Genomic DNA, 25,792 nt, shown 5'->3' on the forward strand with positions numbered 1-25,792 from the left:
TTCGTAATGTAATTTCCTGTCCAGCCACAACACTAACGAGTTAAATATTTTCAAAAACCCACCAACATGGGAAAGTAAGAGGTAGAGATGTAGGAAAAAACTCCTAAGGGATCTACAGAGGGAAAGAAAAAACAGAGCAACATATTGTTACAAAAAGCTCCAAAAATGAGGGAAAACAGTAACACTGAATGCAGCCTAAAAACAAGAGAAAGCAGATTATGATGTGGCAGCACACAAACTAACATTCTAGAGCAGGACAAATTCTTCTGCATTACTAAACATGTAGCTGGAACACTGTAATGAGGTCCATCACGAAAAGCACTACAGGAGAACACAGCAGAGAATTCCAATAGATTACAAAAAAAAAAGGCATAATTTAGATGAGAAGGTAAGATTTGCAAGCCATGAAAGTATCAAGAAATTTGCTATCTTTTCTTAAGTCACTACTAACGTGAATCCATTTCCTCTAGTAGATTTAGTTATTAAGAAGTCCACATGTCAGAGTAACTGTGAAAAGTTATCCGGGATATTTTTTTAAAACAAGTTCATTTAAAAGCAGACTTTTAAGAAGTATGCAATAAATTTGAGAAAGACACTTCCAGCACAAGATACTTACATTTAAGTTCAGCCCTTAAGTTATTATATGGAATTGTTACAAGTCAACAGTAGGTGGTTTATAAAATGTAATTTTATTTAATGTTACTTTGCTGTTACAGAGGGCATAACATTTTCACAAGGCTTTTTTGGGACTACAATCAATGATTAGCAACACACAATAGTGGTCCAAACTCTCTAACAATCACTGGACAAACTTGACACCTTCTCACATGTGCACAAACCTGCATGGAAAAGTACTAAATTTTATACTTGGACATGTGAACTTCAATTGGTTTTCCCATTCCAGTGTATCAAGAAATGACATGCACTTTAGTCTGCCAAAAAGCACTGCCTGTACTCCAGCAGTAACATGCTGCTTCTAATACATAGTAAAGTGAATACCAGAACTACAAAGGCAGGAGTGTAAGTGAACTTTTATTGGGAAGGGATATCAACTTAAACAGCAGCAACTGAAGATTAAGAGAAGCCCCTGTTTTTGAAACACACAAGCTTCTGTATTACATGATATGGGAAGCAACTCAATTTGTGGTTTTCCAAACTTTAAATGCTCAACTTGATCTGGCCCAGAATTTCCATATTCCTACTGAAACGAATACACAGTAGCATGTGAAAGTCAATTATGGAAAGGAAACCCTGCAGAGTAAGAAGGGAATGTGGAGAATTAAATGCTATGTGGAACACTCTTTAGTTGCATTTAACTACATTTTCATATCTTACTGTAATACAAAACACAGTCAACTGGCAGGAACTGGTTCAGATTTGTTTTTAAATACCAGGTACACTTTAGTCCGCTACATAAGTGTTTGGAAGTTACTTATGTTTATATGAAATGAAGCTATTAATACTTTTCTACAGCAGTAACCGCACACCAGGAAGGCCAGGACAAACACAAATCAAGGAATGGAGTTTTCCCAAAGCTGCAGTGTGAAAAGACTATAAATTGATTTCCATACACATGGATGGGTTTTCTTTGCTATAGGAAATCCAAGTGGAGCTATAAGGAATGGAGACGTGTAAAAAGGTTTCTTGAGAAGGAAAGGGAGAATGACGCCCCACGTGCAGTTTAGTTTTCTGCACCTTCTGCAGCATCACATTCTTCTCCTGCACTGTCTGATGTCCATAACTAGAAAGAAAAGAAAAACAGCGTCAGCTTTCAGAAGTCCAGCTTCAACTCCAAAAGGGGACAACTACTGACTGTAAGGAAACAATAATGAATTAAACTTAAGGATGGCCACAAAGTACCAGGGCACTGGCGCTGCACAACCCTGGCTTCCAGTACTTGCTGGGAGGTAACTGGACAGAGCTCAATGAGCTGTTAACATGCACAGGGCACAATGAGCTTTGCCCCTCAGGCAGAGAGGCAGAGCTGATGTGTTCTCAATAGCCCAAGCTTTTGTGCTTAACCCTGAGCTGTGCCATCGATGCCAGGCCATTGAACAGCCTCAACAACACCTCAACAGGCAACTTCCATTTCAAACGCAGCAGTCTGAATCTTGCAAGTGTAAACTGCCAGTTTGGTTATTGAAGCTAAGCACTTTACACTGCTAACAACAGACATTTCTACTGAAGGAGTACTGCAAAATAGTAAGTGTTGCTGTAATTTTAAATACAGTGAATATTCAGAGAGGGTATTCCCTGAAAAAGTGCCACAGTTGCATATTTTAATAGAACTTAGTTGTTCCAAAAGGCACTTTTCTTATATGGTTAATCATTATAATAGCATACTCAAACAAACTGATTTTATTCTTAGTACATTGAAATTTCAGAGCTTTTAAATGAAAATCAGGACAACAAATAAAGCAAGCTACACTGGATGTACACCAGGACAAACTTTGTTTTGAGGTAGCCATCAAAACAGTTTGAGTACGATTCCCTGACAGATCACAGATGACCGTGTTTTAACTCCTTGTCCTATCTTGTAAGTTAGGAAGGGGCTGAATGCCCCTTCTCCCGTCTACCATAAGGCCATCAAACAGGAAGAATGTGAGCTAACCAGGCTGTTATTCCAGATTACACAGCATGAAGTTGGACATCAACTTACACAACACTCGAACTAAGTTATGAAAAGGTATCATAGGTAAACAGCCCAAGTCAGTGCTGTGCTTTGGACTAGAGCAAAATAAGGGGGTTTTTTTCCATCACAAATTCTGTCTAAGCAAACAGCTGGTTACAGAACCAGATAATACATTAAAAAGCAACTTACTGTTAGGTTGTCTCTAAGCAACTGCATGATGAGAGTACTGTCTTTGTATGAGTCTTCATTCAGTGTATCAAGTTCTGCAATTGCCTCATCAAATGCCTGGAATGATTAAACCATCTTTAGCCTTTCTATTAACTGATCATTAAGCAAGCAAAAGCTAAACCTATCAGTAAAGGTAGCTTAAAAAAAAGGCAACATTAGAAGTTAATGACCTGAATTGCTCTATTTGAAACAAATCCATAATAAAGGTATACTAAAAGCTTGCCATGCTGCTGAAAATTTAAGTCACATTGTAAATACAGCCTCTGCTTGTACCCCTCCAATCCCACTAACAATAATGAGCTTGGAAACCAGAAACTTTAAATAGAATCATTTCCTTCACAAACTCTAAGAAGTAATAATTCGTACAGTTTTAAGCATAAACTCTCTTCTACTTTCCCTGCAAGCATACCGGGAAAAAAAATTGACTTACTGTCTTTGCCAGTGTGCAGGCAAGCTCAGGATTGTTGAGAATCTCATAATAAAATACAGAGAAGTTAAGAGCTAGACCCAAGCGAATTGGATGTGTTGGCTGCATCTCCTTCTTGCTGATGTCAAATGCCTCCTGATAAGCTCCCTGTGAGTTTTCTATTGTTTCTGTAAAAGAATGACAAACAAAGTGGTTTTGGGTTTGTTTAAATTTTTCAAAAGATATTACTGCTTAAATCACTCCATTAATGGGAGACTGAACAGTGCTGTACGTAAGCCTGTTCTTAGGAAAACACTGCACTTACTTTAATCAAAGTAATGATTTTACGCCCATCTTAAGTACAGCTGCCACTGACAAAACACAGGGACCAAACTAAGCTACTACAGAGCAAAGGTATTCAAGAGAGATAAACACAGAGAACTTGGTAAACACAAGCATCCAAGATTACTGTATTGCTTCAGTGGCCTTTGATACTTTAGGTGAGGGGGGGAAAAAAGCATTTGTGCATTACTTTTTCTACAGAACTCCTACTTCATTCCTTGCACAGGATGGACATGTTCATCTGAGTTACGTGTGCAGAGTAAAGACCCTACTTCTTGAGGAAGTTTGGAAGGCATGTACAGCACGTTCCTGAAAGACTGAAGGCTTGCCTCCAAAAACTGCACATGGACAGGTCAAGATAAAAAGCCCCAGTGTTATGCCCAAAATAACTGGGATAAACACCACAGAAAAAAGAGGTTGCCAGGTCAGAAAGTACTTCAGAAGTGAACTACCTATAGTCTATTCCAGATTCACTTCTGATAGACAACCAAAGGGCCAACAGCTGCCCTATATGTCCTGCAGAATGGAAGGAGACTGCAGGAAAAGAAAGGTCATTGTCAGAGCTCAAAATACAGCTCTCTGAGGGAGCTACTACTGGAAAAAGAGCTTGGTAAGTAAAATCTAGTAAGCTTTCAAAAGAGTCAAGACAAATTTGGATTTTCCAGTATTTACACTGTAATGAGTGCTAAAGGACTATCCATTTGTTGAGAACAGGTGAAAGAAGGCAAAAAACTAGCAAATCCAGGAGATAAATTAGCTTGTAAATACATAAAATATATTTGAAGCTGAGAAAATAAACAGATGCTTAGGGATGGAACATCAGAAAAGCTTAAAGTCTTGAAGTTTGCAAGAAGTTAAACAAAATGTCCGTATGGTAATACATACAAGCTGTAACTTCACAGCTAAACCCCAGCAGGATCTGTTAACAAGGTTGTATCAATCTCTCTGGCACTGTATCCCCTATCAGCATGTGTGGCATTTAATTTAGCCGAGAGGAGCTGGTATTTCTGTTCTCGGACAAGCCCAGATTTGTAGCTGTTGCTTGAGACAATGTATAAATCAGATGATCTCTGTGAAACGCAAAGGCAAGTTTTCTCTGCTACCCTTGGACTTGCTGTTGATATTTGAATCAGGTTAAGGGTTAAGAATTTCTGAATGCAATGACATTTACTCCATTCTGTATGTCTTCATCTTTCAACTTGAATGCTCCTACAATACAAGGAGACTAACGAAGCCTTTACTGAAGTGACAACCAGCCCCATCCTCTTTGCTTTGCAATGCAATCCGTTTCAGGCGGCCAACACTGTCAGATCCTGCCATGCCCAACCCCGGGGGACAGTCACTGCAGCACCCACGTGCTCCAACAGTCCCTCTCCTTTGTGTAACAGCATTACTGCAAAACTAATTTTAGTTTGTTATGTAGAAATAGATCACTAGCTTATGCCACACCAAAAGTTTTTAACATCACAACACTATCTGGGTGCCTTGCAAGACAGTTTTAATAATTAATTCAATATATCTTCTCAATGCACAGTTAAAATCTTCCCCAGAAGAGGTTCCTAGGTACTTACAACTACCTATGCACATGTTCTAACTCCTAGGAAAGGTGTACAGTCTCAGGATGCCCACTATCAAGTAGCAGTTCCCAGGCCTTTTCTGCTGAATCCAAAAGGGCAAGCTAAAATTTCAGGAACAGTATTATTCCCATGAAAATCAATTATTTTATAGAGTACAGCTCACACTTTTGGGCTAGAGTATCGACCTGGTAATTTTGTTGCTTCTTTATAAACTCAGGAGACTACAATGAAGTCTGCTTCACAGTGAAATGGTTAAAATTTATAGATCAACAGGACTCTAATATGGAGTACAAAATGTTACAGAGATTTTATTCTCCCCCACCAACTTTATTTTAGTAAAGAATTACAAACAACATTAAACATATTACCATACCTTCACCTACATTGTTTTCCAGAAGCTCTGAATAAGCATTACAGAGGAACTTTTCAGAAATTTAGGGTAGCTGACAGGAGCACCAGCTGAAATTCCCTGGCATACTTAAAAGTCTATTCAGAGTTTTGCTCTCTGTCTGTAGGAAAACTGGAGATTTCCAACTGAAACACAGCTAACTCATGTGAATTTGGAGTCTGTGTATTTCATTTCCTGGCCCCTCACCACGGACCAGAGCTGTGAAAGACCCAAGGCCACAAGGTACTTACGTTTTCTGTCATCACCACAGGCAACTTCAGCAAGGTATCGGAAGTAGTCTCCCTTCATCTTCAGGTAGAATACCTTACTCTCTGGATTAGTTGCATTAGCTATTAAATATTTGTCCAAGAGCTCCTGAAACAACAACAAAACACACATTGACATATCACAAACACCACTGCAACTAAGTTCAATCTACTTCTCTCCCAGAGGTTTGAATGGACTCAAATGTTTGCTACAAGGCTAAACAGAGTTTTAAGGTATTTTAGATAGATGCACACTTATTTCAACAAATTGTGTAAAGGCACAAAACTAGAGACTGTATTAGGATCAACAGACAACTGGCCAATCAGACTGCAAGGAACAAGGAAAGGTTTACTGGTGTACAGTTTCAGGACCAAGTTTAGTTTCAGGATATGCACTTCTCATTTCAAAAACACTGCAAATGAGCAAGCTTTTACTGGAAAAGCAAAACACTACACAGAAGGTTTCAAAGCTACTTTTTTTTGCATCAATTTTCTTTATTAGACTTATGATAAGGAATCTCTAGCCCACCTGGGAGTCAAGGATTCAAACCCATCTAGTCAGCAGCCAACCTCACCAAACTGCACCAGTTCTTTGCAAGGCTCTAAAGGAACACCTGCTTCAGCACAGCAAGGAAGCATCCTTCCTATCCACCCTGCCATTCCCAGAATGAAAAGTTATACAGTGCTCTCCAGCACACCCTGAGCTGCTGCAAACATCACTCCCCTTGTTCACAGCTCCCCTACCTGATAACTAGAAGGACAAGGAAAGTTTTGCAAGCCTCCAGCAAGAGAAGGAAAGTCTCTCTCCAAGGCTGCAAGTCATCCTAAGACAGGGGTGAAGAAAGGAGAGAAGAGCTAGAGGACTTTCCCCCATAGAACAGGGTAGTTCAGACAGTTCTCCTGTCAAGCAGGAGAGCAGCTTCTGGCTGACCTTGTCCCTGAACTCCAGAGATTTTACCCAACTCATTATTACAACCACCCATATTCTCCGGAGTTGACAAAAGATGCAAATGAGTTCTGACAGACTCAAGGAAACCCTGCAATACTCAGAGCAACTTCACAGTAGGAATGTAAGCAATAAAGATCTGCATTTACTTATTTGGAAAGTAAACAGGTCATAAAAGGAGCAGAAAGTTTCCACAAAGCTTGCAGCTGGCTAGTTAAGAGTTTTGATACAGGAACATGTATCAAAATTCATGAAGCTGCTACAAAGGACATATTCAAGGAACTGTAAGCTTTCTGCACAAAAATCCTTAGCACTTTAATTGGCTACTACAGCACTATAGTCAAAACAAGCTAATGTCAGACACAAACCTACTCCCTATGCACACCACCATACCATTATTACTTCCTTTAACGATCAATGGAACCAGAGCAGTCCAGTTCAAATCATTTACCCATTCCAAGCCCATTTGAAGTTTTGGCAACTATTTTAAACTGACACTTGAAGTAGGGTACTTCCAATTGGGTTAAAAAAACATTTTTGCATCCTAACAGTGTGTGTCCCATGGATGTAACACTGCAGTGCCCAGGCAAGCTCCCTTAGAGATCCCCACCAAGGCAGTATGGAAAGTACAGAGTCATACTGCCCTTGATACCACCCTAGAGAAAACAGCAGGAAGGTAAGATGATACCAAGCCTGACACACCCTTGCACCTACCAAATCAGACAGATATTTTTAGGAGTTACTGTAAGGCTATAAAACCATGGCCAAAGCCTAGACACCAGCTATTTGGCAAAGGGTAAGGTGAGGAATCTGTGTAACAATTTAACACAGTCAAGTATGCAGGGGCTTGAGCAAACATATAGAACAGTATAGCTCACTGGTGTTATGGGAAAAGCAGCAAAACTTCATGCCTGTTTCGAAACAAGAGTTAAGAGGTAGTAGGCTGATGGGTAATACAACCCCCATATTAATACTGTTATTGTGCATGAATCATTCCGTAGGAGTTACTTCCACTCTACAGATTTCTGCAGAGAAAAAAAACTTCACATTTCGGCTTGATGCTTTTCCTGATGCTTTTCTCCTATGACAATGTCCACGTCAGCCATAAAAGCATGACATGACACAAACCAGTTTCAGAGTCTCAGAGACAGCAACAAGGTAACCTCAAGTCTAACATTTAAGTTTGATTTTACAGTAACTGCCCATAATGATGAAAGGTGACACATAATACACCCACGGTTTAGAAAGGTTCCATAAATCCATCAAGTTTGAACAGCAACCACCAGCCTCTAAAAGCCAGCATATCGCTGGGACTGCATTAAGCAGCAGAGATGTGATTTATCCATGTGCTCAGATTAACTGTGCCACAGTCTAAGGAGCACTGACCAGACAAGCAGTGAAGATACTACATGGCATTTTAAACCAGGTATTTCACAAAACTGTATCTTTGATTCATCTTTTAAATGCTGAAATAAAACTTTTCAAGATGTTACAACTACATCAACATGGGAACAAACAGGCATTTTTCTTTTATGCTTTCCAAAACATAGAAATTTACTGTATACTTAGCACACAAAGTATTACCCACTTTATTACACAATTCTGTCTCTGGAGGTAGCTCTAGCACTGGAGCTGATCTGGCTTGGTTATGACTGAAAAACACTTAACCCCTTGAATCTAGTGTACACTAAAGAATGTTAACAGGAAAGCTTTAGCACGTCCACTTTAAGCTGAACCTGAAAGCTACATTCCCTAGAGCATTAGCACCCACTTTTTCTTCCCCCCAGATGGGGTAGGCCACACACTTCAAGGAACATGAAAGGATTTTGCCATGGTGCCAGCCCTACCACAAGCAAGCAGCACTGTGGCCTGTGTATCAGTGAATCCTTAAAATGCTGCCTTCATTATGCAGATCTCAAAAACAGTGGCTCTGTCCAAACTTCTGAGAAACTTAGAAAAAAGTGGATGCTGAGAATGAACTGCAGTTTTTCAGGCTGCAAAGAGTGGGTTATTTCCTAGGCACTTCTCAGGTGGACGAGCTGAGTAGACCAGCAGCTCCCACTCCCAGTTCATCTTGAGCGCCTCCTAATCCTTACATAATACAAGTAAGGAAGAGACCTGTGCCCTTTGCTTCAGCTAGGGTGGAATAACCTCATTCTGGACTTCACATATTCAGTTTGGGTTTTTTAGTAGTTCTAAATGGAACAAGATCTCATTTATTAATCACTTAGGTTAGGATAGAATCCAAACAGACTTTGAGTGAAGCTAATTATTTATCAGGCCAGATGTTAATCTTACAAATCAATCATGTATTTGGTGTACCTCGTGAGCCATTCATCTCAGGATATCATCATCATTTCTTGGAAGGCATCTCACCCTCCCTCTCACAGACAAAATGTTGGTGGGGTAGTGAGAGCAGACAGCACAGTAAGCCAACTGATTTACTTCACACTGCTGTGAGTCAGTAATGGCCAGGAAAACTCACGATTTCCTGCATCTGTTCTGTCATCTTTCCCCACTTGGACTTTTTTACCTTTCCATCAGACAGCAATGAGCCAGGAATCCTTATTTTAAGTAAATATTAAATAAAATTACTACAGGCAGGCAAAGCAATGAAGCAGACCACAGAGAGCCTCAAAAGTTTTTGTGGTAATTTTACTTAGGGAGAGCCAAGCACTGCCAGAAGTATGATTCTGGGATGAAGTAAGGCAATACATTAGACTACCACCCATGCTCACATACAGTGAACATGCCCATCCCTTTTATGTATTAAAATACAGCTGCCACCATCACTTAAGAACTGCAGCTCTTCCCATCACCTTCCAAACCAAGCCTTAAACAACCAGCAATTATGTGCTCTGCAACACAAAACATGCCTCAGAAGCTGCATGAAAGCCATATGATGTCCGAGCTGCTGGCCTGCCCTGATGGGGGAGTGACTCTCAGAACCAGGAACAGCATGAAGACTCAAGAATCAAAGCTCTATCATCCTTAGACCAGACCCTTTGTGTTCCACTGCAGATGCATTACAATGGGTCTGAAGTGTGACAGTCTGTGGTTGGTAGCTGCTGCTTCCCCTACACTAATATATTATGCTCAAGTGGTGTGCTGGTCCTCCTAGAGCATGATGACGTTTCCTATCCCACTTATCAGAAGTGTTGCTCATCCATTTCAATTTATTTCTACCTTCACAGTGTGCTAACACTCCTGTCATCCTAACGGCATCATAGTCTCATACATTATATTCTTTTCTCCTCCTATAGAAGGAAGGCTTATTTATCTATTACAGAGATACCAGCAACGAAGGGCTACCACTCCCTGGAACAGGTCTGCAGCTGCCTGAAGAAGCCACGGGGGAGCAGGCTGGGAGCCTGGTAGCCAGATACTTCTTCCCCCTGAAAGTTGAATTTTTTTTTCTTTCTCTCTCCATTGGCAAACTTACTCCTCTACATGCCAAATGAAAGTTACACTTCAACTGCCTATTTGCCTATTCTCCATTCTATTCTTGTTCTTTCCCAACTACATAACTATCCTCTCAGTCCCTTTTCCACTCTGTTTAAGTAGGCTCAAGGGTTGAACACGTGGTACCCACTGACCACTGCAATTAACAGGAGCCAGAAATACTAAGTCAATACATCTGCTCTCATCACTTCCCCATTATTTCAGCTTTATGAAAAGCAAACCCCGAAGGAATGTCAGCCATACCTTTACTTGAAGTGTCTGACACACACAAGGCAGCTCCCTGAAGACAGAGCTCCTTAATAATTATTTGTGGTGTGTGCATCCAGCCAACATCTCAGAACACACTAGCACTCCTCCTCTGCAATTCACGTTCCAGTTCCCCTCCACTGGGGTATGCTGTTACCTGTTTTCAGGGCAACACCTCCTTTAAAAACCTCACGTCAAAACAAAGTCCCACCACTGTCTCCCTATCCAAGCCTATTTTAAAAGGCAAGACTGATTGAAGCATTAAGTTCAATCACAGTGTACACGAAATACTTTCTGTACAACTTAACTACAGGGTAGGTTCAAGTGGCAGAAAAATTCCACTGCTATCTGATCTGTGCTGTTCTCTCTTCCCGCATATCCAACTATAAGAAATCTCAACAGCAAAGATGAGTTTGGAAAAAAACCATCTTGGATACCAAACTTACTTTTTAGCTTCCTTCAGCAGTTGTGCCATTTAGAATTGGACTTCAGAAAGAGCAGCAAATACACAAGTCTAAGTCTCCTCATACCTTCCAATACCACTAGCTAGTGGATATATTCTTCACACTTAACCATGCAATACCAGAGGATGACCGTGAACCAGGTCAGCTCCAGAGATTACCTACTCATCACAAGTGGTTTGATGCCAATTTTCAAAGCAAACTAAAGACACCATGTGCCTGGGTATTGACAGAAGATCTCAATGTGGTAAACTCAAGTAACCCAAAACATTTACAATGTCACCATCACTCAGATGTCAACACCTATGACATGTTTGGGTCACATCAACAGCACCAAGTTATTTAATGTTATGCTGTTAAAATACTGATCTACATTGCCATTTGTGTTTCTCACTGAGTGCAGCTTATCATTAATTTTGCTCCACCAGAAGGAAAAAAGTGAATGTAAAAGCAACCATCAGAAACAGCAATGCTCTCCAAAAGTTTGTCCTGTAAGTTAAGCTGCTGCATGGTATTCAGCAAGGAGGAGTATCAATGTTATAAATGGCTGGCATAGAATTTTCTGAATTAAGTCTATGTTAGACAAAGTTTGATTTTTCAAGTCAGACTGTTTCAGCAATACCCTTGAGACTAAAGCCCATATATCTTACTTCAAGTTGTTTGAAATACCTTATTTCAGCACCATCTCCATTTTCTGGGAATGTAATTTTAAAGGCTATTTTTAAAAGTGAACTTCCAAACCATTTGTGGGAAGTAATTGGTATTTGCAGGTTTTAGTAATTTAAAACAATGTCCTTTACCTGGCTTGAACTCCTATGACACAAAAAGCACCTAGAGAAAAAACAAAATCCAATAGTAGTAATTTTTTTTGACAGAAGAACAAACTAATAAATATTAATGCATATAATATTAAAAAAATTATATTCCTCCTCACTGCATAATGGAGGAAGTTCAATTATATAGAAAAAAGAGAGAAGAAAAAGAAAAAAGAAACCAAGCTGAACTTCTGCTCAGCAGCTCTTAGCTGTTGTCCAAGTGTTCCCAGACCTGCCAGCAGAGGAGGTGCCATCATTCCACAGGGTACCGATTTTTCACAGGTTTTACAGGAACTAGACAGTTTTATTGTTGTTTCCTAGATGTTTCTTCCTTCTCTGAACCAACACTGAACGTTCCCTATTTTGAGCTTTCAAGTGCTTTTGCGTTTTTTGTTTTGTTTATTAAGGAGCACTGAAGCTCACCACCAGAACAGATGTTACCTGGGTAACAGCAAGTAACCGATTCCTTAATGTTGTACCCCACACTAACTGGCCAAACCCCACAGAACAAAAGAGTTCTTCACATGCAAGTGAAGAAACTGTTTCAAAATAAACCTACTTTGAGACAAGGTTCCTTAAAAATAATGCACAAGCACAGAGTGCATGTCAACACTTCTTTTAGCAAGTTAACTCACCACTCTGAAACATGGATTCAACATCAGAACCCCATCTACATGAGCAGCTTGCATCCCAGAGGAACACTGTGAAGTGTGAGGCTACATAAATTCAGCCAGGGCTACAGTATATAAAATATTTGGAAAAATTATTCAGTCTCAAGTATTTTTGAGGGTCCATCCAGAACCAATATAAGAAAAAAAGACCTGGAAGCAGCATACAGAGAAATGGTTTCCACCCTAACTGCAGTCAAAAAGCAAAGCTAAAAGTTGGTGAAGCAGCTCAGACCAACATCACCTAATATAACTTAAATGTGAATTTAAACACATCAAATATTCCAAAGTCTCTGACAGCACACGATTGGTGTGGGCTCAGACCTTTCAGTAAGGCTTCTACTCACAAATGAATGCCTGTTTTAATCATCCAGTGAAGTGGTATTTAAGACTTCTTGACTATTTCAAGTATAATCAGTCATTCCAAAGTCCACAGTATGACTCACTGCAACCTAGGTGTGTTTTAACGTTCAGCAGTTGTTTTCTTGACAGGAAAGGAAGAGTCCCCTGCTGCAACAGTAAGATCACTTTACTTTCAACAGTGTAATTTTGCAGAACTAAGTTCTTCATCCTTCAGGACTCAAGCTCTATACATCAACTCCTCTTGGGAGAATATTAAGTGATTTTCATACAGACCTCTTCAGACTAACAGCATTTCAGTTTATGTATTGAGGAAAATATGTGTGCACCTTTCCAGTAATGGCATGGCCTTAAGATGACCTGACAAAGCACTGTTGAGAGCAGAGACAAATGTACCTGACATGAGAACGGAGAGGGTGACCTAATTCGTCTTTTCCATTTGGTTCCATGTCTTTGTCTACACAGTTTTAAAAACTGGCAGTCAATACCTAGGAATAGCCCTGAATGAAGTATCTGGAATCCCACTTAACAAATGCACTGGAAGCCTGAGCTGCAGCACATCTGCCCACACTATTCCCACCTGGTGCTGAGATTAAATTAATCTAGAATTTACACTCACTGTTTATACTTCTCCTCAAACAAGTTTAAAAGTTCTGTGGTCCCCAGAGAACTATGTAAGCCAGGAACTAGAAGTGTATGGAAATGCAAGTTCTCCTTTCTATAGATTTTCAGACAAAATGAACAATCCAGTGCAAGTCAGAGAATTATTTAAGTTTTTATGGAAGAGCCTAAAGTTTTCCAGTTTCCCCCATCAAATGCACAAATGAGTCTTTAAAAAAAAGGTCATCTTTTCAACAATTATAAATTTTTGATGAATTAATGGCTATACAACACAGTCAAAAGTTTTCAGGAAAATTTCCTTGGTATCTGACAGATTTATCTCAAATTGATTCTAACATCCTTCCATGACTGCATTTTACATGTTTCTAATTCCTCAAAATACTTTCAAGTGCTCTTTTCCTCTTAGCAAACATGCATTTTAGACACCAAAGTCTTCCCTTCATAATCCTGGCTATCTAAAAGCTTCTTTCAGCATACATTTGTGACCTTGCATAACATGATAGAATCAAACAAAAAAGTCTAAATTTTCATTTAAAAATACTTCTATGCTCTGCAGCTACAGAAGCCCAAAGGTAAGATTAAATGACTGGCTGAGGTATATCTAGACTAACAGCACTCAAAAGGAACATCAGCACACAGGAGTTACGTGGTCTTAAGGTACATTGCCCTTATGCAAAGAACTCATTTTGACTTGCTTTAGTTCTCTTCTCTCTTTGGAAGCTCTTGATCAGAGGCTTGGGATCACTGAAATTCAAAATGATAACACAACAACCCTTTCTTCCCATTGCTTAGTGTAGCTTGGAAGAGCCTTCTGCCTCATCCAACTTCATCTTGAAGGAAACCCAGCAATACGTTATTTCATTCAGTCTATTAGGAGTATGCCAGTAATTTGTTATTCCCCAAATGAGACAACAATGAAGCCTAACCATAGGTCAGAAAAACTAAAGGCAACATTTCAGATAACTTGGCTACAACACTATCTCACAGAAAGTGAGCCGTGACTTTTTGCTAAGGTACTGCTACCTACTTTTACTAAAAACAATTTCTGCTTACAAGAATTTTGCAAAATGTATTCAACTTCAGAATGAAACTTCCTGATGAAGCTTTATCCAGGAAGGATGTGGCTGTCAGTCAGGTAACAGTGTATATAGTGTACTGAGAAAGTTATTATTAAAGCAAATGGAAATTTTTTTGTTTTCAGAGCTGAACACCACTCCTATATCCAGCTACTTCAGTGAATGGATCATATAAATTAAAGCAGAGAATAAAGAGTAATAGAGTGTCTTGGGGTGACTTGATGTTGTATTCCCAATCACTGCACTATGCCCAGAAATTAGTATATATGCCTTTCTATGCCTTTAAACAGAGCCTGAGAGGGGAGAGAGAAAAGTACTTTTTCAAAGCAGTTTGTTTTCATGTTCTGAGGTCAGAGATAAAACCTGTCTGCTTCTGCAGAGCGAGGCTGAGGGAAGCAGCTTGGTTGCTTTCCAGCCAGCTTTCGGCCAGTTTTTCAGCTCCTTTTCCTCCAGAGAGTTGAATGTTTGTTTTCCTGGGACTTCATTTTTCCTTTTTATCTTTGCTGGACTGTTTCAACATCAGAATACATCGGGAGGAATTTCCACTGAGGCCTTGGCCCTGGAGGAGGCCCACCACCCTGTCCCAGCTCCAAGGAAGAGGAGAAAGACTACGGAGGGACTCTGAAATTTTCCTAGGTTTTTCTCTCCACAGAGAGAGGTTGTCTTATTTAGCATTATTATTCTTCTCCCGTGTGTTTGTTAAATAAATAGTTTTTATCTCTTTCACTTTCCTTCGAGGAAAATCCAATTCTTCCTGAACCTGGTGGGGGAGGGGTGGTTGTAACCTGCCTTCTCTCAAGAGGATGAATTTCTAAATTTGGCCAAACCAGCACATAGAGCAAGTAATAAACCTTTATCGATGTTAGAAACTGGTAAATCAAACCCTTGATTACTTTAACAAATTTAGAGAAAGGCACAAGCAAAATCATAGCTAATTCAGGACTTCCAGTTCTTAGATCTTGACATCTGATGTTTTCGTGGGTGCACAGACCACAAGATGTGAAACTCAGCACTGAAATTGTTTTGTGCCTCTCCTAAGTGCCCAGTTCACACAAACTGGGTACTGTTACATATTCAGATATACAGGATGGATTAGCAAATGACAAGCTTACAAATAAGCAGTATGCTCAGCTGAAATGTTCTGATGTTGGTTCCAGCTTCCTGGGATGCAGAAAGGATGAGGAGGAACTTGTAAACACTCACCCAATGAACTTGGTGGAGCTATACTGAGTAAGTGCCACAAATGCAGTGCTCGAGAATAGTTATTACTTACCTTACCTGTCTGTGACAAAACTGGCTTCAAGTTAATTGGCAGTAGGAAAGCACAACCACAAGTACCATCAAGGGGCACCTGGCCCCTCAAAGACCAAGAGAGTAAAGCCAAATATGAAAACATTGATTAATCAAGTGTGCACCCTCACCTACCAAATAACAAAGTATATCCATGCACTTTTACCAGCCCTTCCTCTGCTATCTTCCTCACTACCTTCCTTTCTTTGAAAATCGGTCATCCCCCATTACTGAAACCAGAATACCAAGCTGCAGTGCCTGTACAGAAATGGGTACAATCTACAGCTTTTATATTGTGCTACACAACCCCAACTTGTGCCATCATAAAGAAATCAAATGCTAATAACCTTCAAACTCAAGTGTGCTCTTTCCTAATCAAGTTCTCTCTCTCATAAACAGTCTTCTGTGTTTTACTTCAAATAGGCACCTATCACATTAGTATGTAAGGCAGTAGAAATGCCTGTGAGACAACTGTCTAGAAGCTAAGCGTGACAGTGATTTACAAAATCTGTTAAAAGCTTCACTGCATGAGCAGAAAAACAGAATTTGTGGTTTTGTTGTCCAGTTCTACCTAGTGAGCACATCCTACTTTCTCAAGGCCACCAAACCAGTAAATATCCTCCAAGAAATTTAATAATTCTAGCCAGCATATGGCTGTAGGGGGAGGGGGCAGCAAGCAATGACTGCATGGGATGGAGGATTCAGCAACCATCAGAATTCCTTGAACTGTTTTTAGCTGGACTCTTTAACAGTCTGCAGTCTGTTCAAGAACCTCAGTGTGTTCTAGGCTTTGTTTCTGCAAGAATCAGTCCTTTCTCAGAAATTATTCCATTTTCTCTGCACAAGAGTAAGGATTCCAGCAGCAGATTCTACTGAAGGATGACAGAGAAGGTAAGAGAAGGTAAAACTATGAATAAATAAAGTTCAGATCTAAGTTTCAAGTACATTAAAGTAAAAAACAAATTAAAGCATTAAGCTCCACAATTCTTACCACAAATGTGCTGATGGTTGCTAGAAGTTGTGCTAAGAACACAAAGGAAAAATCATCTCTCTCTCCACAAATAACTTTTCATAAAAAAACATTATTTATTCCAAACTATTAATTTAATTCACATTCACTCCACAATTCTGGATTTGTCAAGAAGTAACGCTCCCAACCTGACTTTCATGAAGTAGCCTTTCCTTTTAGTCAGGCACTTAAGAATTGTAAGTTACTTTAACTTACAAAAGATTTAAAAAGTAATACTTGAAACACTGTCCCAGCCATGACTGGGACAACTAACTCAAGTCCAAATGTAGTATTAAGTGACTAGCATGTCTAACCTTCAAAATAAAACTGCATCCTACATAATTCCCTGTATCAAAAGACTGTATGTAATACCCCTTTACTGGGTTTCACCTGTACACCACATATATTTTTATACAAAGTCCATCTGTTCACTGAAAATAGGAATGCAGAGACAAAGGATTCACAAGACATGAAACTCTGGTAAATGATTTACATACCAGCATGAAGCTGATACCTACTGCATCTGCCGAATTTCTGCATGTGCAATAAAAAAAAATAAAGATTTCACTTTTCTGTAGACCAAAGGCAGCAGTACGGAAGAAACAGGGCTATGGTCAAAGTTATCCATCGCAAGACATCAGATATTTTAGCTGACATGAGGAATCTATTTGCTACTGCAAGAAAATGCCAGCTTCATTTTCAATGGAGCTATGAACTTGTGCTGTTGAAACAAACTGCTCTAAACATTACCTTATAGCATGGTGAGTTTTGTTCTACTTATTTTAAGTGACTAACCTTAGAACTAGATCTACAAAATGGATAATCAGAAGTCGACAGGCGTTTTTTACCTGTTTTTATTAGCTTTTATTGTTTTTTAATTATGTGAAGCAGCAGTAGGAACTACATTGCAACCTTGGGAGGAGGGTGGGAGGGAGGAAGGAAAAGCAAGCTGGCAAGAGCAACACACCAATCCAATCCATGCTTTCAACAATTAACAATGCAATCTCACAGAAGATCAAAGCATCCTATCAGCCTTAAGACAGTAAAAATACAGATAATATACACCTTAGAGCTAAGAACTACTTCACTGCAGGCACTGCCACCAGGTACCAAAAAGAATCAACAGCACAAGTAATGTGACTGTTCCTGCATTTCTAAAAGTTCACAATGCCCTTGCTCATTTCTAGAGAAATGGGCCAACATGGGCCTGACACAATACGATGTAAAAATGTTTACAGAGGACACTGTGAAAACAGATGTTCAGAAAAAACTGAAAAGCCTCAGGTATGTAACTTTTCTACACAAAATTTTAAAAAAAAATTAAAAAAAACTTTTACGTTTCAGCTAGAGACACAAGAAGTAACCATCAAGATACAGTTGTTTTTAAGCCCTAATGATCTTAACTACAGCATCTGCATCAAGATTTAAACTGCTGGGAAGTAGTTATCAAATCTCATCTCTATTACTCCAAGAAGAGCTCCAACACATCAGGACCTAAAAACTGAACACATGCAAACAAATGCGCAAAAACCCTCAAGCTGCAGGTGGACAGCGCTGCCAGGCAAGGGCTGCCGTCCTCCCTGCCTTGACACTACTGCTCTCTAAAGAACAAAGGAGCCTAAATGCAACACAAGTTACAGCCATGCAAAAGGACCAAGGCTCTCAGAAAACCCACCCGTTTAATCCTCAGAAAGGTTCAAATTCAAAAGTTAACTTTTTAAAAAACCTAATGCCACTGAACAGTGGAGTGTGCATACAATTAAGCAGGTCTTATATTGTACATTCCATCTTCAAAGTTTCCCACATAATTTCACTAATTATATGAAAGTTGATGCTGCATCCACCCTTTCTACATTATCTAGTACCCCGTGTCTTGAAATCACTCAAGTCAAGAGAAAGCAACATGAACTTTGTGCTCAGAGAGTATACGAAACATAGTTCAACTTTATCTTGAAAAAAATTAAGTTGCCAACCTGTTTCTTTATTCAAGGAGAAGAAAGTTTCAAGAACAGTTTTAACTATGAGTCATACAGGATGATTCAACATTAATTCTCTACATTACCAAAGAATTAGTCAATCAATACAGGGAGTTCAGCAAAACCTCCTAGTGTACCTTTCAAATAAAACACTTGTGCAAGTTGTTTGACAGCCATACCATTTCTCCATTAAAGAGCCACTCTCACCTGAAAGGCCAGTCATAAAATTAAGTTAAAAAGCATTCAGATCATGCCTACTTGTGAGATAGGCAGTTAAAGAATGACAGTGAAATAGTCAGTAAAACTTTGATTTTTATGTATATACCTATATACAGATATCTCAATGTCATTTTGAATGTTTGTATTCTAGTGGTGATTAAATTTAAGTTCTTTATCAAACAATACCTTACTTAAGTGGCTTGGGACATTTTTTGCAGGAAAAAAGTAATTACAGATTCAGTGTTGCTGATATTTTAATTTAAAAATTGGCACTATATTTAATGCTAGCACAAGTATTTCTAAATGAAGATTTAGAAATATGCCATACCAGTAGATAAAAAAAAGACTTTTGAAAAAACTGTTAGTAGTATGACTAACAGCAGTCACACTCCACCCAACACACCCACCCCTGCTAAATCCAAATACTTCAGATGACAAGCAACCTTTCCATACTACTTGCCAGCAGTTGTTACAGTTTAGCTGCCATCCTGGAATTAAAAAAGCATCTCTGAGATTCAGCTGAAGAGATCTGAAAAGGCTACAAGCGGTTACCATAGTATTAGTACAGAAGAAATTATCATTCAAAGGAGGAGCCAAAACCATCGGTGGCTCAACTTTAAGAAACCCATCTTCTATAATGCCTGCTCGTCGTGAATTCCAGCCTCTGAGATGCTGACTCATGGATCATAGGCGTGCTAGATGGAGACGGAAAGGGAGGGAATCGGAACAGACCATAACTGCACATGGTCCTCAAAGGAAGAATAAAAAACCAAAGGCTTCCATTTCCTCCTAGCAAACGAAGGCACAGCTTTGGAGCACGACAGGACGGGACAAGCATGCTCAGCTGTACATTTCGGTCTTCACTACTTCCTGCATACTTCCAGACCGGAAGGGGAGCATTGCCAACAGGCCATTGCTGAGAACAGAGAAAGACTACAGTGCATTGAAAAAATCATCTAGCACAGGAAAAGCTTGCTTTCCCTACATCAGAGGTCTGTGCTAGCACAGCTACCAGAATACCTGCTGGCCACCATCAGATGGGGTGGAATAACTTCAGTATAGACAATGTGAGAAGTGGTTCACTGCCTCTCCCTATGGAAACACAAGCCCCTTGCCAAAATGGTACAACCCGTATGGGATTTTATGCATCACCTTCTCTAAGGCACTAGATATGGTAAAAGGACAGAGGGAGATTAGGAAGTCTGAAGAGTGAGCTTTACGTGGAGGTTCCAAGAAGTAAGTTCTGAAGTGGGGCACTGAGTAGAGAAGAGAAAGAAGAATGACACAAATGCTGGCACTGCATCACACAAGCTTCTAGTGAAACTCGTCACAGGAAGTAGGAACCCAAAGTACATCCCATCATTTCACAACGGTGAAAGTTTCACAATTTCAATACACCTGTAACTGCAGAAACAGTTTTGCTCTTGTGGAAGGGATGGGCTCTTAAATGTGATAAGGAATTGACTCAACTGATTCGTAAAGCTAATAAATATGAAAATTAGTTTCAAGAAAAGGTAACTCACTTTGACAGACTTAGAAAGAACGAACAAACCTAGGCGGCAGCACACAAGGAAGCATATAGGTATTTTCAGCACAATCCAAAGAAGAATTCCCTTGTACGTGAGCCAGAACACTTAATCAAGAAGAAAATTCAGTTACTTCCAAACCAGTCACCTTTAAATTTATGTCTCCTAAACCAATCTAGAAGAAATTTACCTCAAAATTCTTTATTTCCCTATAGACTTGCTTCCTCCTGTTCTCACATTAGCAATACTAGACACCAAAAAAAAGACAAAGGTAACTAAGAGGAGCGAATAAATCACTGAAAATGATCTGCCACACAATTACTATTGCACTATGCACATGCAATTTCTTGCAGCTACGACTCCCTGGTCATGTAGAACAGGGTCCAGCAGCCTCCACACTGCTGACACACATCTCTTGAGCTCCTACGACAGTGCACTACAGTTTTCCTATCAACAGCACCTGGAATTCTGCTGCTTCCACAGAAATGAACTTTTGGGCTTTGATGCATGCTTAGGGTGCCATTCCAGCCTTTACACCTTAGGTTTTCATTGTTCCATAATTACTGCAAATTCATCTTGAGGATACCCTGAGAAGTCAGTGTGCATCTAACAAAGTAAATTTCTACGTGTCTCTTTCCCACCTTCAATTCAGATGTCTCAGCTTATAAAGTCAAATTTACGTTAAAACATTCCTCAATATGTCTCTTGAAGACCCCTTGAGAGTATTTTTCTTCATGAGGAAGTAAACAAAATGTACACATGGTTTAAATGTTTTTAGCAAGTTATGAACTGATCTGAATAAAAGAGTTTTCATGTTTTCAGCTTATCTTACGAATAGGTAAGTTTATTAACCACAGAGGGTAAATTCCCTGTATCTCCACAACTACCTGGTGAAATACTGCATATGGATTACTCTGCCCGAATATGTACCTCACAGATACTCACTTTGAGTATCTCAAATGCCTCTACACATATAGGGTCCATAGCACAGTGCAGCTGATCCTCCCTAGCACGGTGACCCACATAATGGTTGTAGAAGTTACTGCACTAACTTCCCCTACCCCAGCACTTTGCATAATATGCCCCAGCCAAGTTCCCAGCCCTTCCCCCAATACAGCAGCACACTTAAATACTGCATTTCTTTACCTTAAACAAAATAGAAGAAAAAACCAAGTCCCCACTTACCAGCACCGTGGTGCAGATGGACCTGAGCTCAGACTCCACCTTCTCCCGATAGTCCTTGATAAGCTGCATCTTCTTGTCACTGGTGTCTGTCTTCTGCTCGATGCTGGAGATGACCCTCCAGGCCGAGCGCCGTCCCCCCACCACGTTCTTGTAGGCCACGGAGAGCAGGTTGCGCTCCTCGTTGGACAGCTCGGCACCCTGCTCCGTTACTGCCTTCATGCAGGTGGCCATGTCATCGTAGCGCTCGGCTTGCTCAGCCAGCTTGGCTTTCTGGATCAACTCGGTCTTATCCATGGTGGCTGGCAGTGGGACAAGAGCAGTGTAGTAGCAGAAGCAGGAGAAGCTGGGGATGTCACACTATCAACACGAGAATGCACCTCAAAACCTGACAGAAAGAAGACAGTAACCATGATGGCGGGATAAACACCACCAAACACGATCCTTTCGGCACCTACCGCAACCCAGCAAAAAACAAGGATCACTGTGAGCCTTGCCTCCCCTTCCCAATCTCCAGGTGCTTCTCCTGAAAAGACGGACTGCAACATCCTGCCCTTCCATGCAAGGCTACGGGAACTCGTCCCAAGGGTCCACCCCTCGGGAAACTACGACCTAGAAACCCAGCCGGGGAAGGCACACTCGGTGCTAACCAAGGGACGGCAGCCTGGCGCCCGAGCAGTGGAAATAGCTGTTTTTCCATCAGAAAAAAGTCATCACACTGCTTTTCCTCCGTGCCCTACGTAAGCCTATTAACATGCCCTCTAACAGGGAGTGGTGGAAGGATTCCTGGTTACCACCCAGCCTGAGGCCCTCGCCCAAATCCCTACCCCCGTGTGCTACGAGCCCTGCGGGCGAGCGCCGGAGGCAGGCGGGCATGAATGCCGAGACTGGCGGGAAAAAAATACATGATAAAAGCAGCAAGGCGAGGTCGGCCCCGGGGAACACGGCAGGGGTGAAACCCCGCCAGGACCCGCCTCCCTGGGAGCGAGCGAGGCTGGGGCCGCGAGGCCGGGTCAGGGGCCCTGGGCGCTTCTCCTCCCCACGGCGGGGCGCAGCGGCCCCGGGCCTCCCGGCTGCGCCGGCGGCCGTAGATCCGGCCCTCAGCGCGGCGGGGGCCCCGCGCTGCCGGCGGGGAGCGCGGCCGCTCCCGGTGCGCGGCAGGGGGTGCGGTCTCGCGCCCAGAGGCCGCGTCCCCTGGGACGGTGGGGGGAGCGGGGGCGGCCGGCGGAGTCCCCGTGGCGACGGGGCGGGAAGAGGAAGCGGCGACGGGTGCGAAATGGCGGCGCTGGCTGCACCTCCCGCTCCACGGGGCCGCCGAGCTCTCCACGCCGCGATCACAAAATGGAGGACGCGGCGAGAGGAGGCAGCGGAGCTGGGCCCATCCCGCCGCCGGCCGCGGCCTCGCGCTCACCTGCGTCCGCCGGGCTGTGGGGCCGGGCCGCGCCCGGTCGGTGCCGCGCTCGGGGCTGTGGCGGAGAGAAAGAGCCGCTCCCGTCTTGGCCGAGCCAGCGCTGAAGGGCGTTGGCGCGCGCACCGACCCGCTGCCCGGCCCGCGCCCACGCGGCCAATCGCGGCCCGGCCTGCGCGCCAGGCCCCGCCCCTCCGCGCACCGCCGACCAATCGGAGCGGAGCGCGCCGCCGCGGGGGCGAGCGCGGGCAGGGCGCGAGCTCGGCTGGGCCCGTGGGCTGCGGCTGGGGCCACGGGGTTTCCTCCAATGAGATCCAGGGTGGGGTGACGTCACTATCTCCATGGTGACGCCGCTACACCCCACCCCCCCCACCACCCTCCGCCCGCTCCCCCGCTGCTCCCCCCCCCCCCCCCGCCGCCCAGCGCCCGGCACCCGGGACCGGGAACGGGAGGGGGCCGGGGGAGGCAGCGGGAGGGGGCGCGGGGCTCCCGGTGGGAGGGCCCGGCCGAGACGCTGCCCGTGCCGGTGGCGGGGCGAAGGGGGCGGCGGGGGGGCCGGGCGAGGCGGTGCCCGCGCTCGCACCACGGCGGCTGCTCTTCCTCCCGCGGGCGGCCGCGCCCTCGGGCCGCCGCTCCCCGCAGCGCCGGCGGGCGGTCGCTCCCGTAGGAGCGGGCGGCGAGCCCGGCCCCGCCCGAGCTGCCCCTGCGGCCGTTCCGGAGCGAGGCCGGACGAAGTCCGGGTGCTGCCGCCGCCGGGTGCCGGCGGGCGGCCGAGTACTCGTACAGGCACTGCGGGGCTGCGTATTCCCGAGTACGTGTTCCCGGGGCCCCGGGGGGTGAAGGCAGCATTTCCCATAAGCAACTATCAGTGTATTTGCTTGTTTTCCTCCTCTTGATTTCACCTTAATTCTCTAGAGGTCAGACCATGCTATGACATACCATAGTAGCGTGTTACCCACCCGTGACTGGATAAAGATGAGGCACCCATGGCCATAACGTTGGCCGAGTGGGTGCACGACTTTGTGCACTCGCGCTGCCTGAGCCTCAGAGGATGTGATAAGGACACGGTGGGTTTGTGCTGTTGGTCTTGCCATACAAAATCAGGTCAAGCGAGGTCAGGTTCTCCAGTGTCTGTGCAGTACCAAGTCTCTGCGTGATGAGATCTCTCACCTTTGCTTTCAGCATCGCCAAATATAGTCACACTGAGGAACTTCAGCATCCCGATGGGATGATGAATTCTCTGAATCAACCTCAGGATGTTACTGTCTAAACTCATAAAGCTCTTGGTCTATGTTTGGACTAGGACCGGGACTATGCACATGGAAATTTGAGCTAATCTGTGAACAAGCCACTCTTTCTTGTCATTTGAGTTTTGGAAACATTCCTTTATTAAAAAAAAAACAACAACAACAACAACAACAACAAACCAGACCTATCAATAACAACCTTTTCAAATTTAATGAAAATCAGAAACTCCTATGGATATTTAATGCTCTCTCTCAGAAGTTACCTCTTGGTAACTTGCTACAGTTTTAGGATGCCTGTTTATTCTTCCTTGTAAGTAGGATATGTTCTCATTTTCACTAGTCCCTAAGAATTATCTTCATTTACATGAAGTAAAGACCAAAATTGACCAACTTTGTAACAAAACCTTTATTAACACCATGTCTCCATCAACCAACCATTCCACCTATAAGGCCCGGGTAAGTGCGTTTTATTTGAGGAAGAACAGCAGACGTAATTGAGGCTACTTCCTTCACTGATTCACCTTAGAAAAGGGGAAGATATTAAGAATTACCCTCATACAATTTAGTTCCCGTCTCTCTCCCACCTACTGAGAGGCTGCATTAAGAAATGCGGAACCATGTTAAAAGTTGGGAAGTGCTGAGCAGAGCAGTTTGTGTGCATAGAGCTGTGTGATGGATGCAGACTGAACACCACACATGATGTAGAGTTTGATGTATGTATGCAGAGCAGCTGTGTGGCCTGTGTGTGTCTGGCTTCAGACCCCCTCTGTGCTGCTTGCTTTTCAGGCTTGGGTCTTGTGGGCTTACATGCCGTAAGACTGCCCTACAATACCATTTTTAATCACACAGCCATAAGCTTATTTTCCCACAAGAACCTTTTGCTAAGTAGGAATGTTGTCCTTTGGGGAGCTTTTCTGAGAGGGGGCTTGAAGAATTTGTTGTGTTTAGATTAGAAAAATGAATGTTAAGAGGAGATTTGATGTCTCAAAAGAAGAGTGAATGGCATGGATGTAGAATTGTTGTTTAAATGGAAGACAAGTTTGTGTAAAATGGACATTAATGAATTTAGAAGATTTGGAATTTTCAGAGCAATGAGGCCATGAGACATTTTCCCTGTGCTGAGGGCAGGAAACCCAGCCACTTTGAAAGCAGAGCCTGATGAGTTTGTAAAAGTGCCTATATGATGTAGTTGCCTGAGACAGCAGGAGACTGAGCTCCAGAAGCTTTCCAGTTCTTTGTTTATTTCTTGTTCCATATTCTTACACCTGCTTAGTCCCTGTATACTTTATTGTACAGTTTACTGCATAACATTATCCTTTATTGAATAAAAAAAAAAAATTCCTTTAGAGCATTTCAGGAGTGCTATAATCTTACTGACCTTAATGACTTTACTCTTGTCACCACTATGAAATGGTTGGCATTATTTTGTCTTGTGTGCAGG

The 25,792-nt window shown here is 42.4% G+C and overlaps 1 protein-coding gene across 1 annotated transcript; it reads right to left on the reverse strand.

Annotated features, from left to right (window-relative positions):
- Window positions 1-670: 670 nt before the first annotated feature.
- On the reverse strand, window positions 671-23,256 carry YWHAQ (tyrosine 3-monooxygenase/tryptophan 5-monooxygenase activation protein theta). The gene is made up of 6 exons (XM_069011575.1): window positions 23,108-23,256; window positions 21,700-22,084; window positions 5,825-5,948; window positions 3,291-3,454; window positions 2,822-2,917; window positions 671-1,741 (listed from the first exon to the last, which is right to left on the reverse strand). The coding sequence occupies exons 2-6, from the start codon at window positions 21,991-21,993 to the stop codon at window positions 1,682-1,684; spliced, it is 738 nt and encodes a 245-aa protein (XP_068867676.1). The 5' UTR covers window positions 21,994-22,084; window positions 23,108-23,256; the 3' UTR covers window positions 671-1,681.
- Window positions 23,257-25,792: the final 2,536 nt, after the last annotated feature.

Source organism: Aphelocoma coerulescens, chromosome 3 (assembly GCF_041296385.1).
Source record: "Aphelocoma coerulescens isolate FSJ_1873_10779 chromosome 3, UR_Acoe_1.0, whole genome shotgun sequence".
Lineage (NCBI taxonomy): Eukaryota > Metazoa > Chordata > Aves > Passeriformes > Corvidae > Aphelocoma > Aphelocoma coerulescens.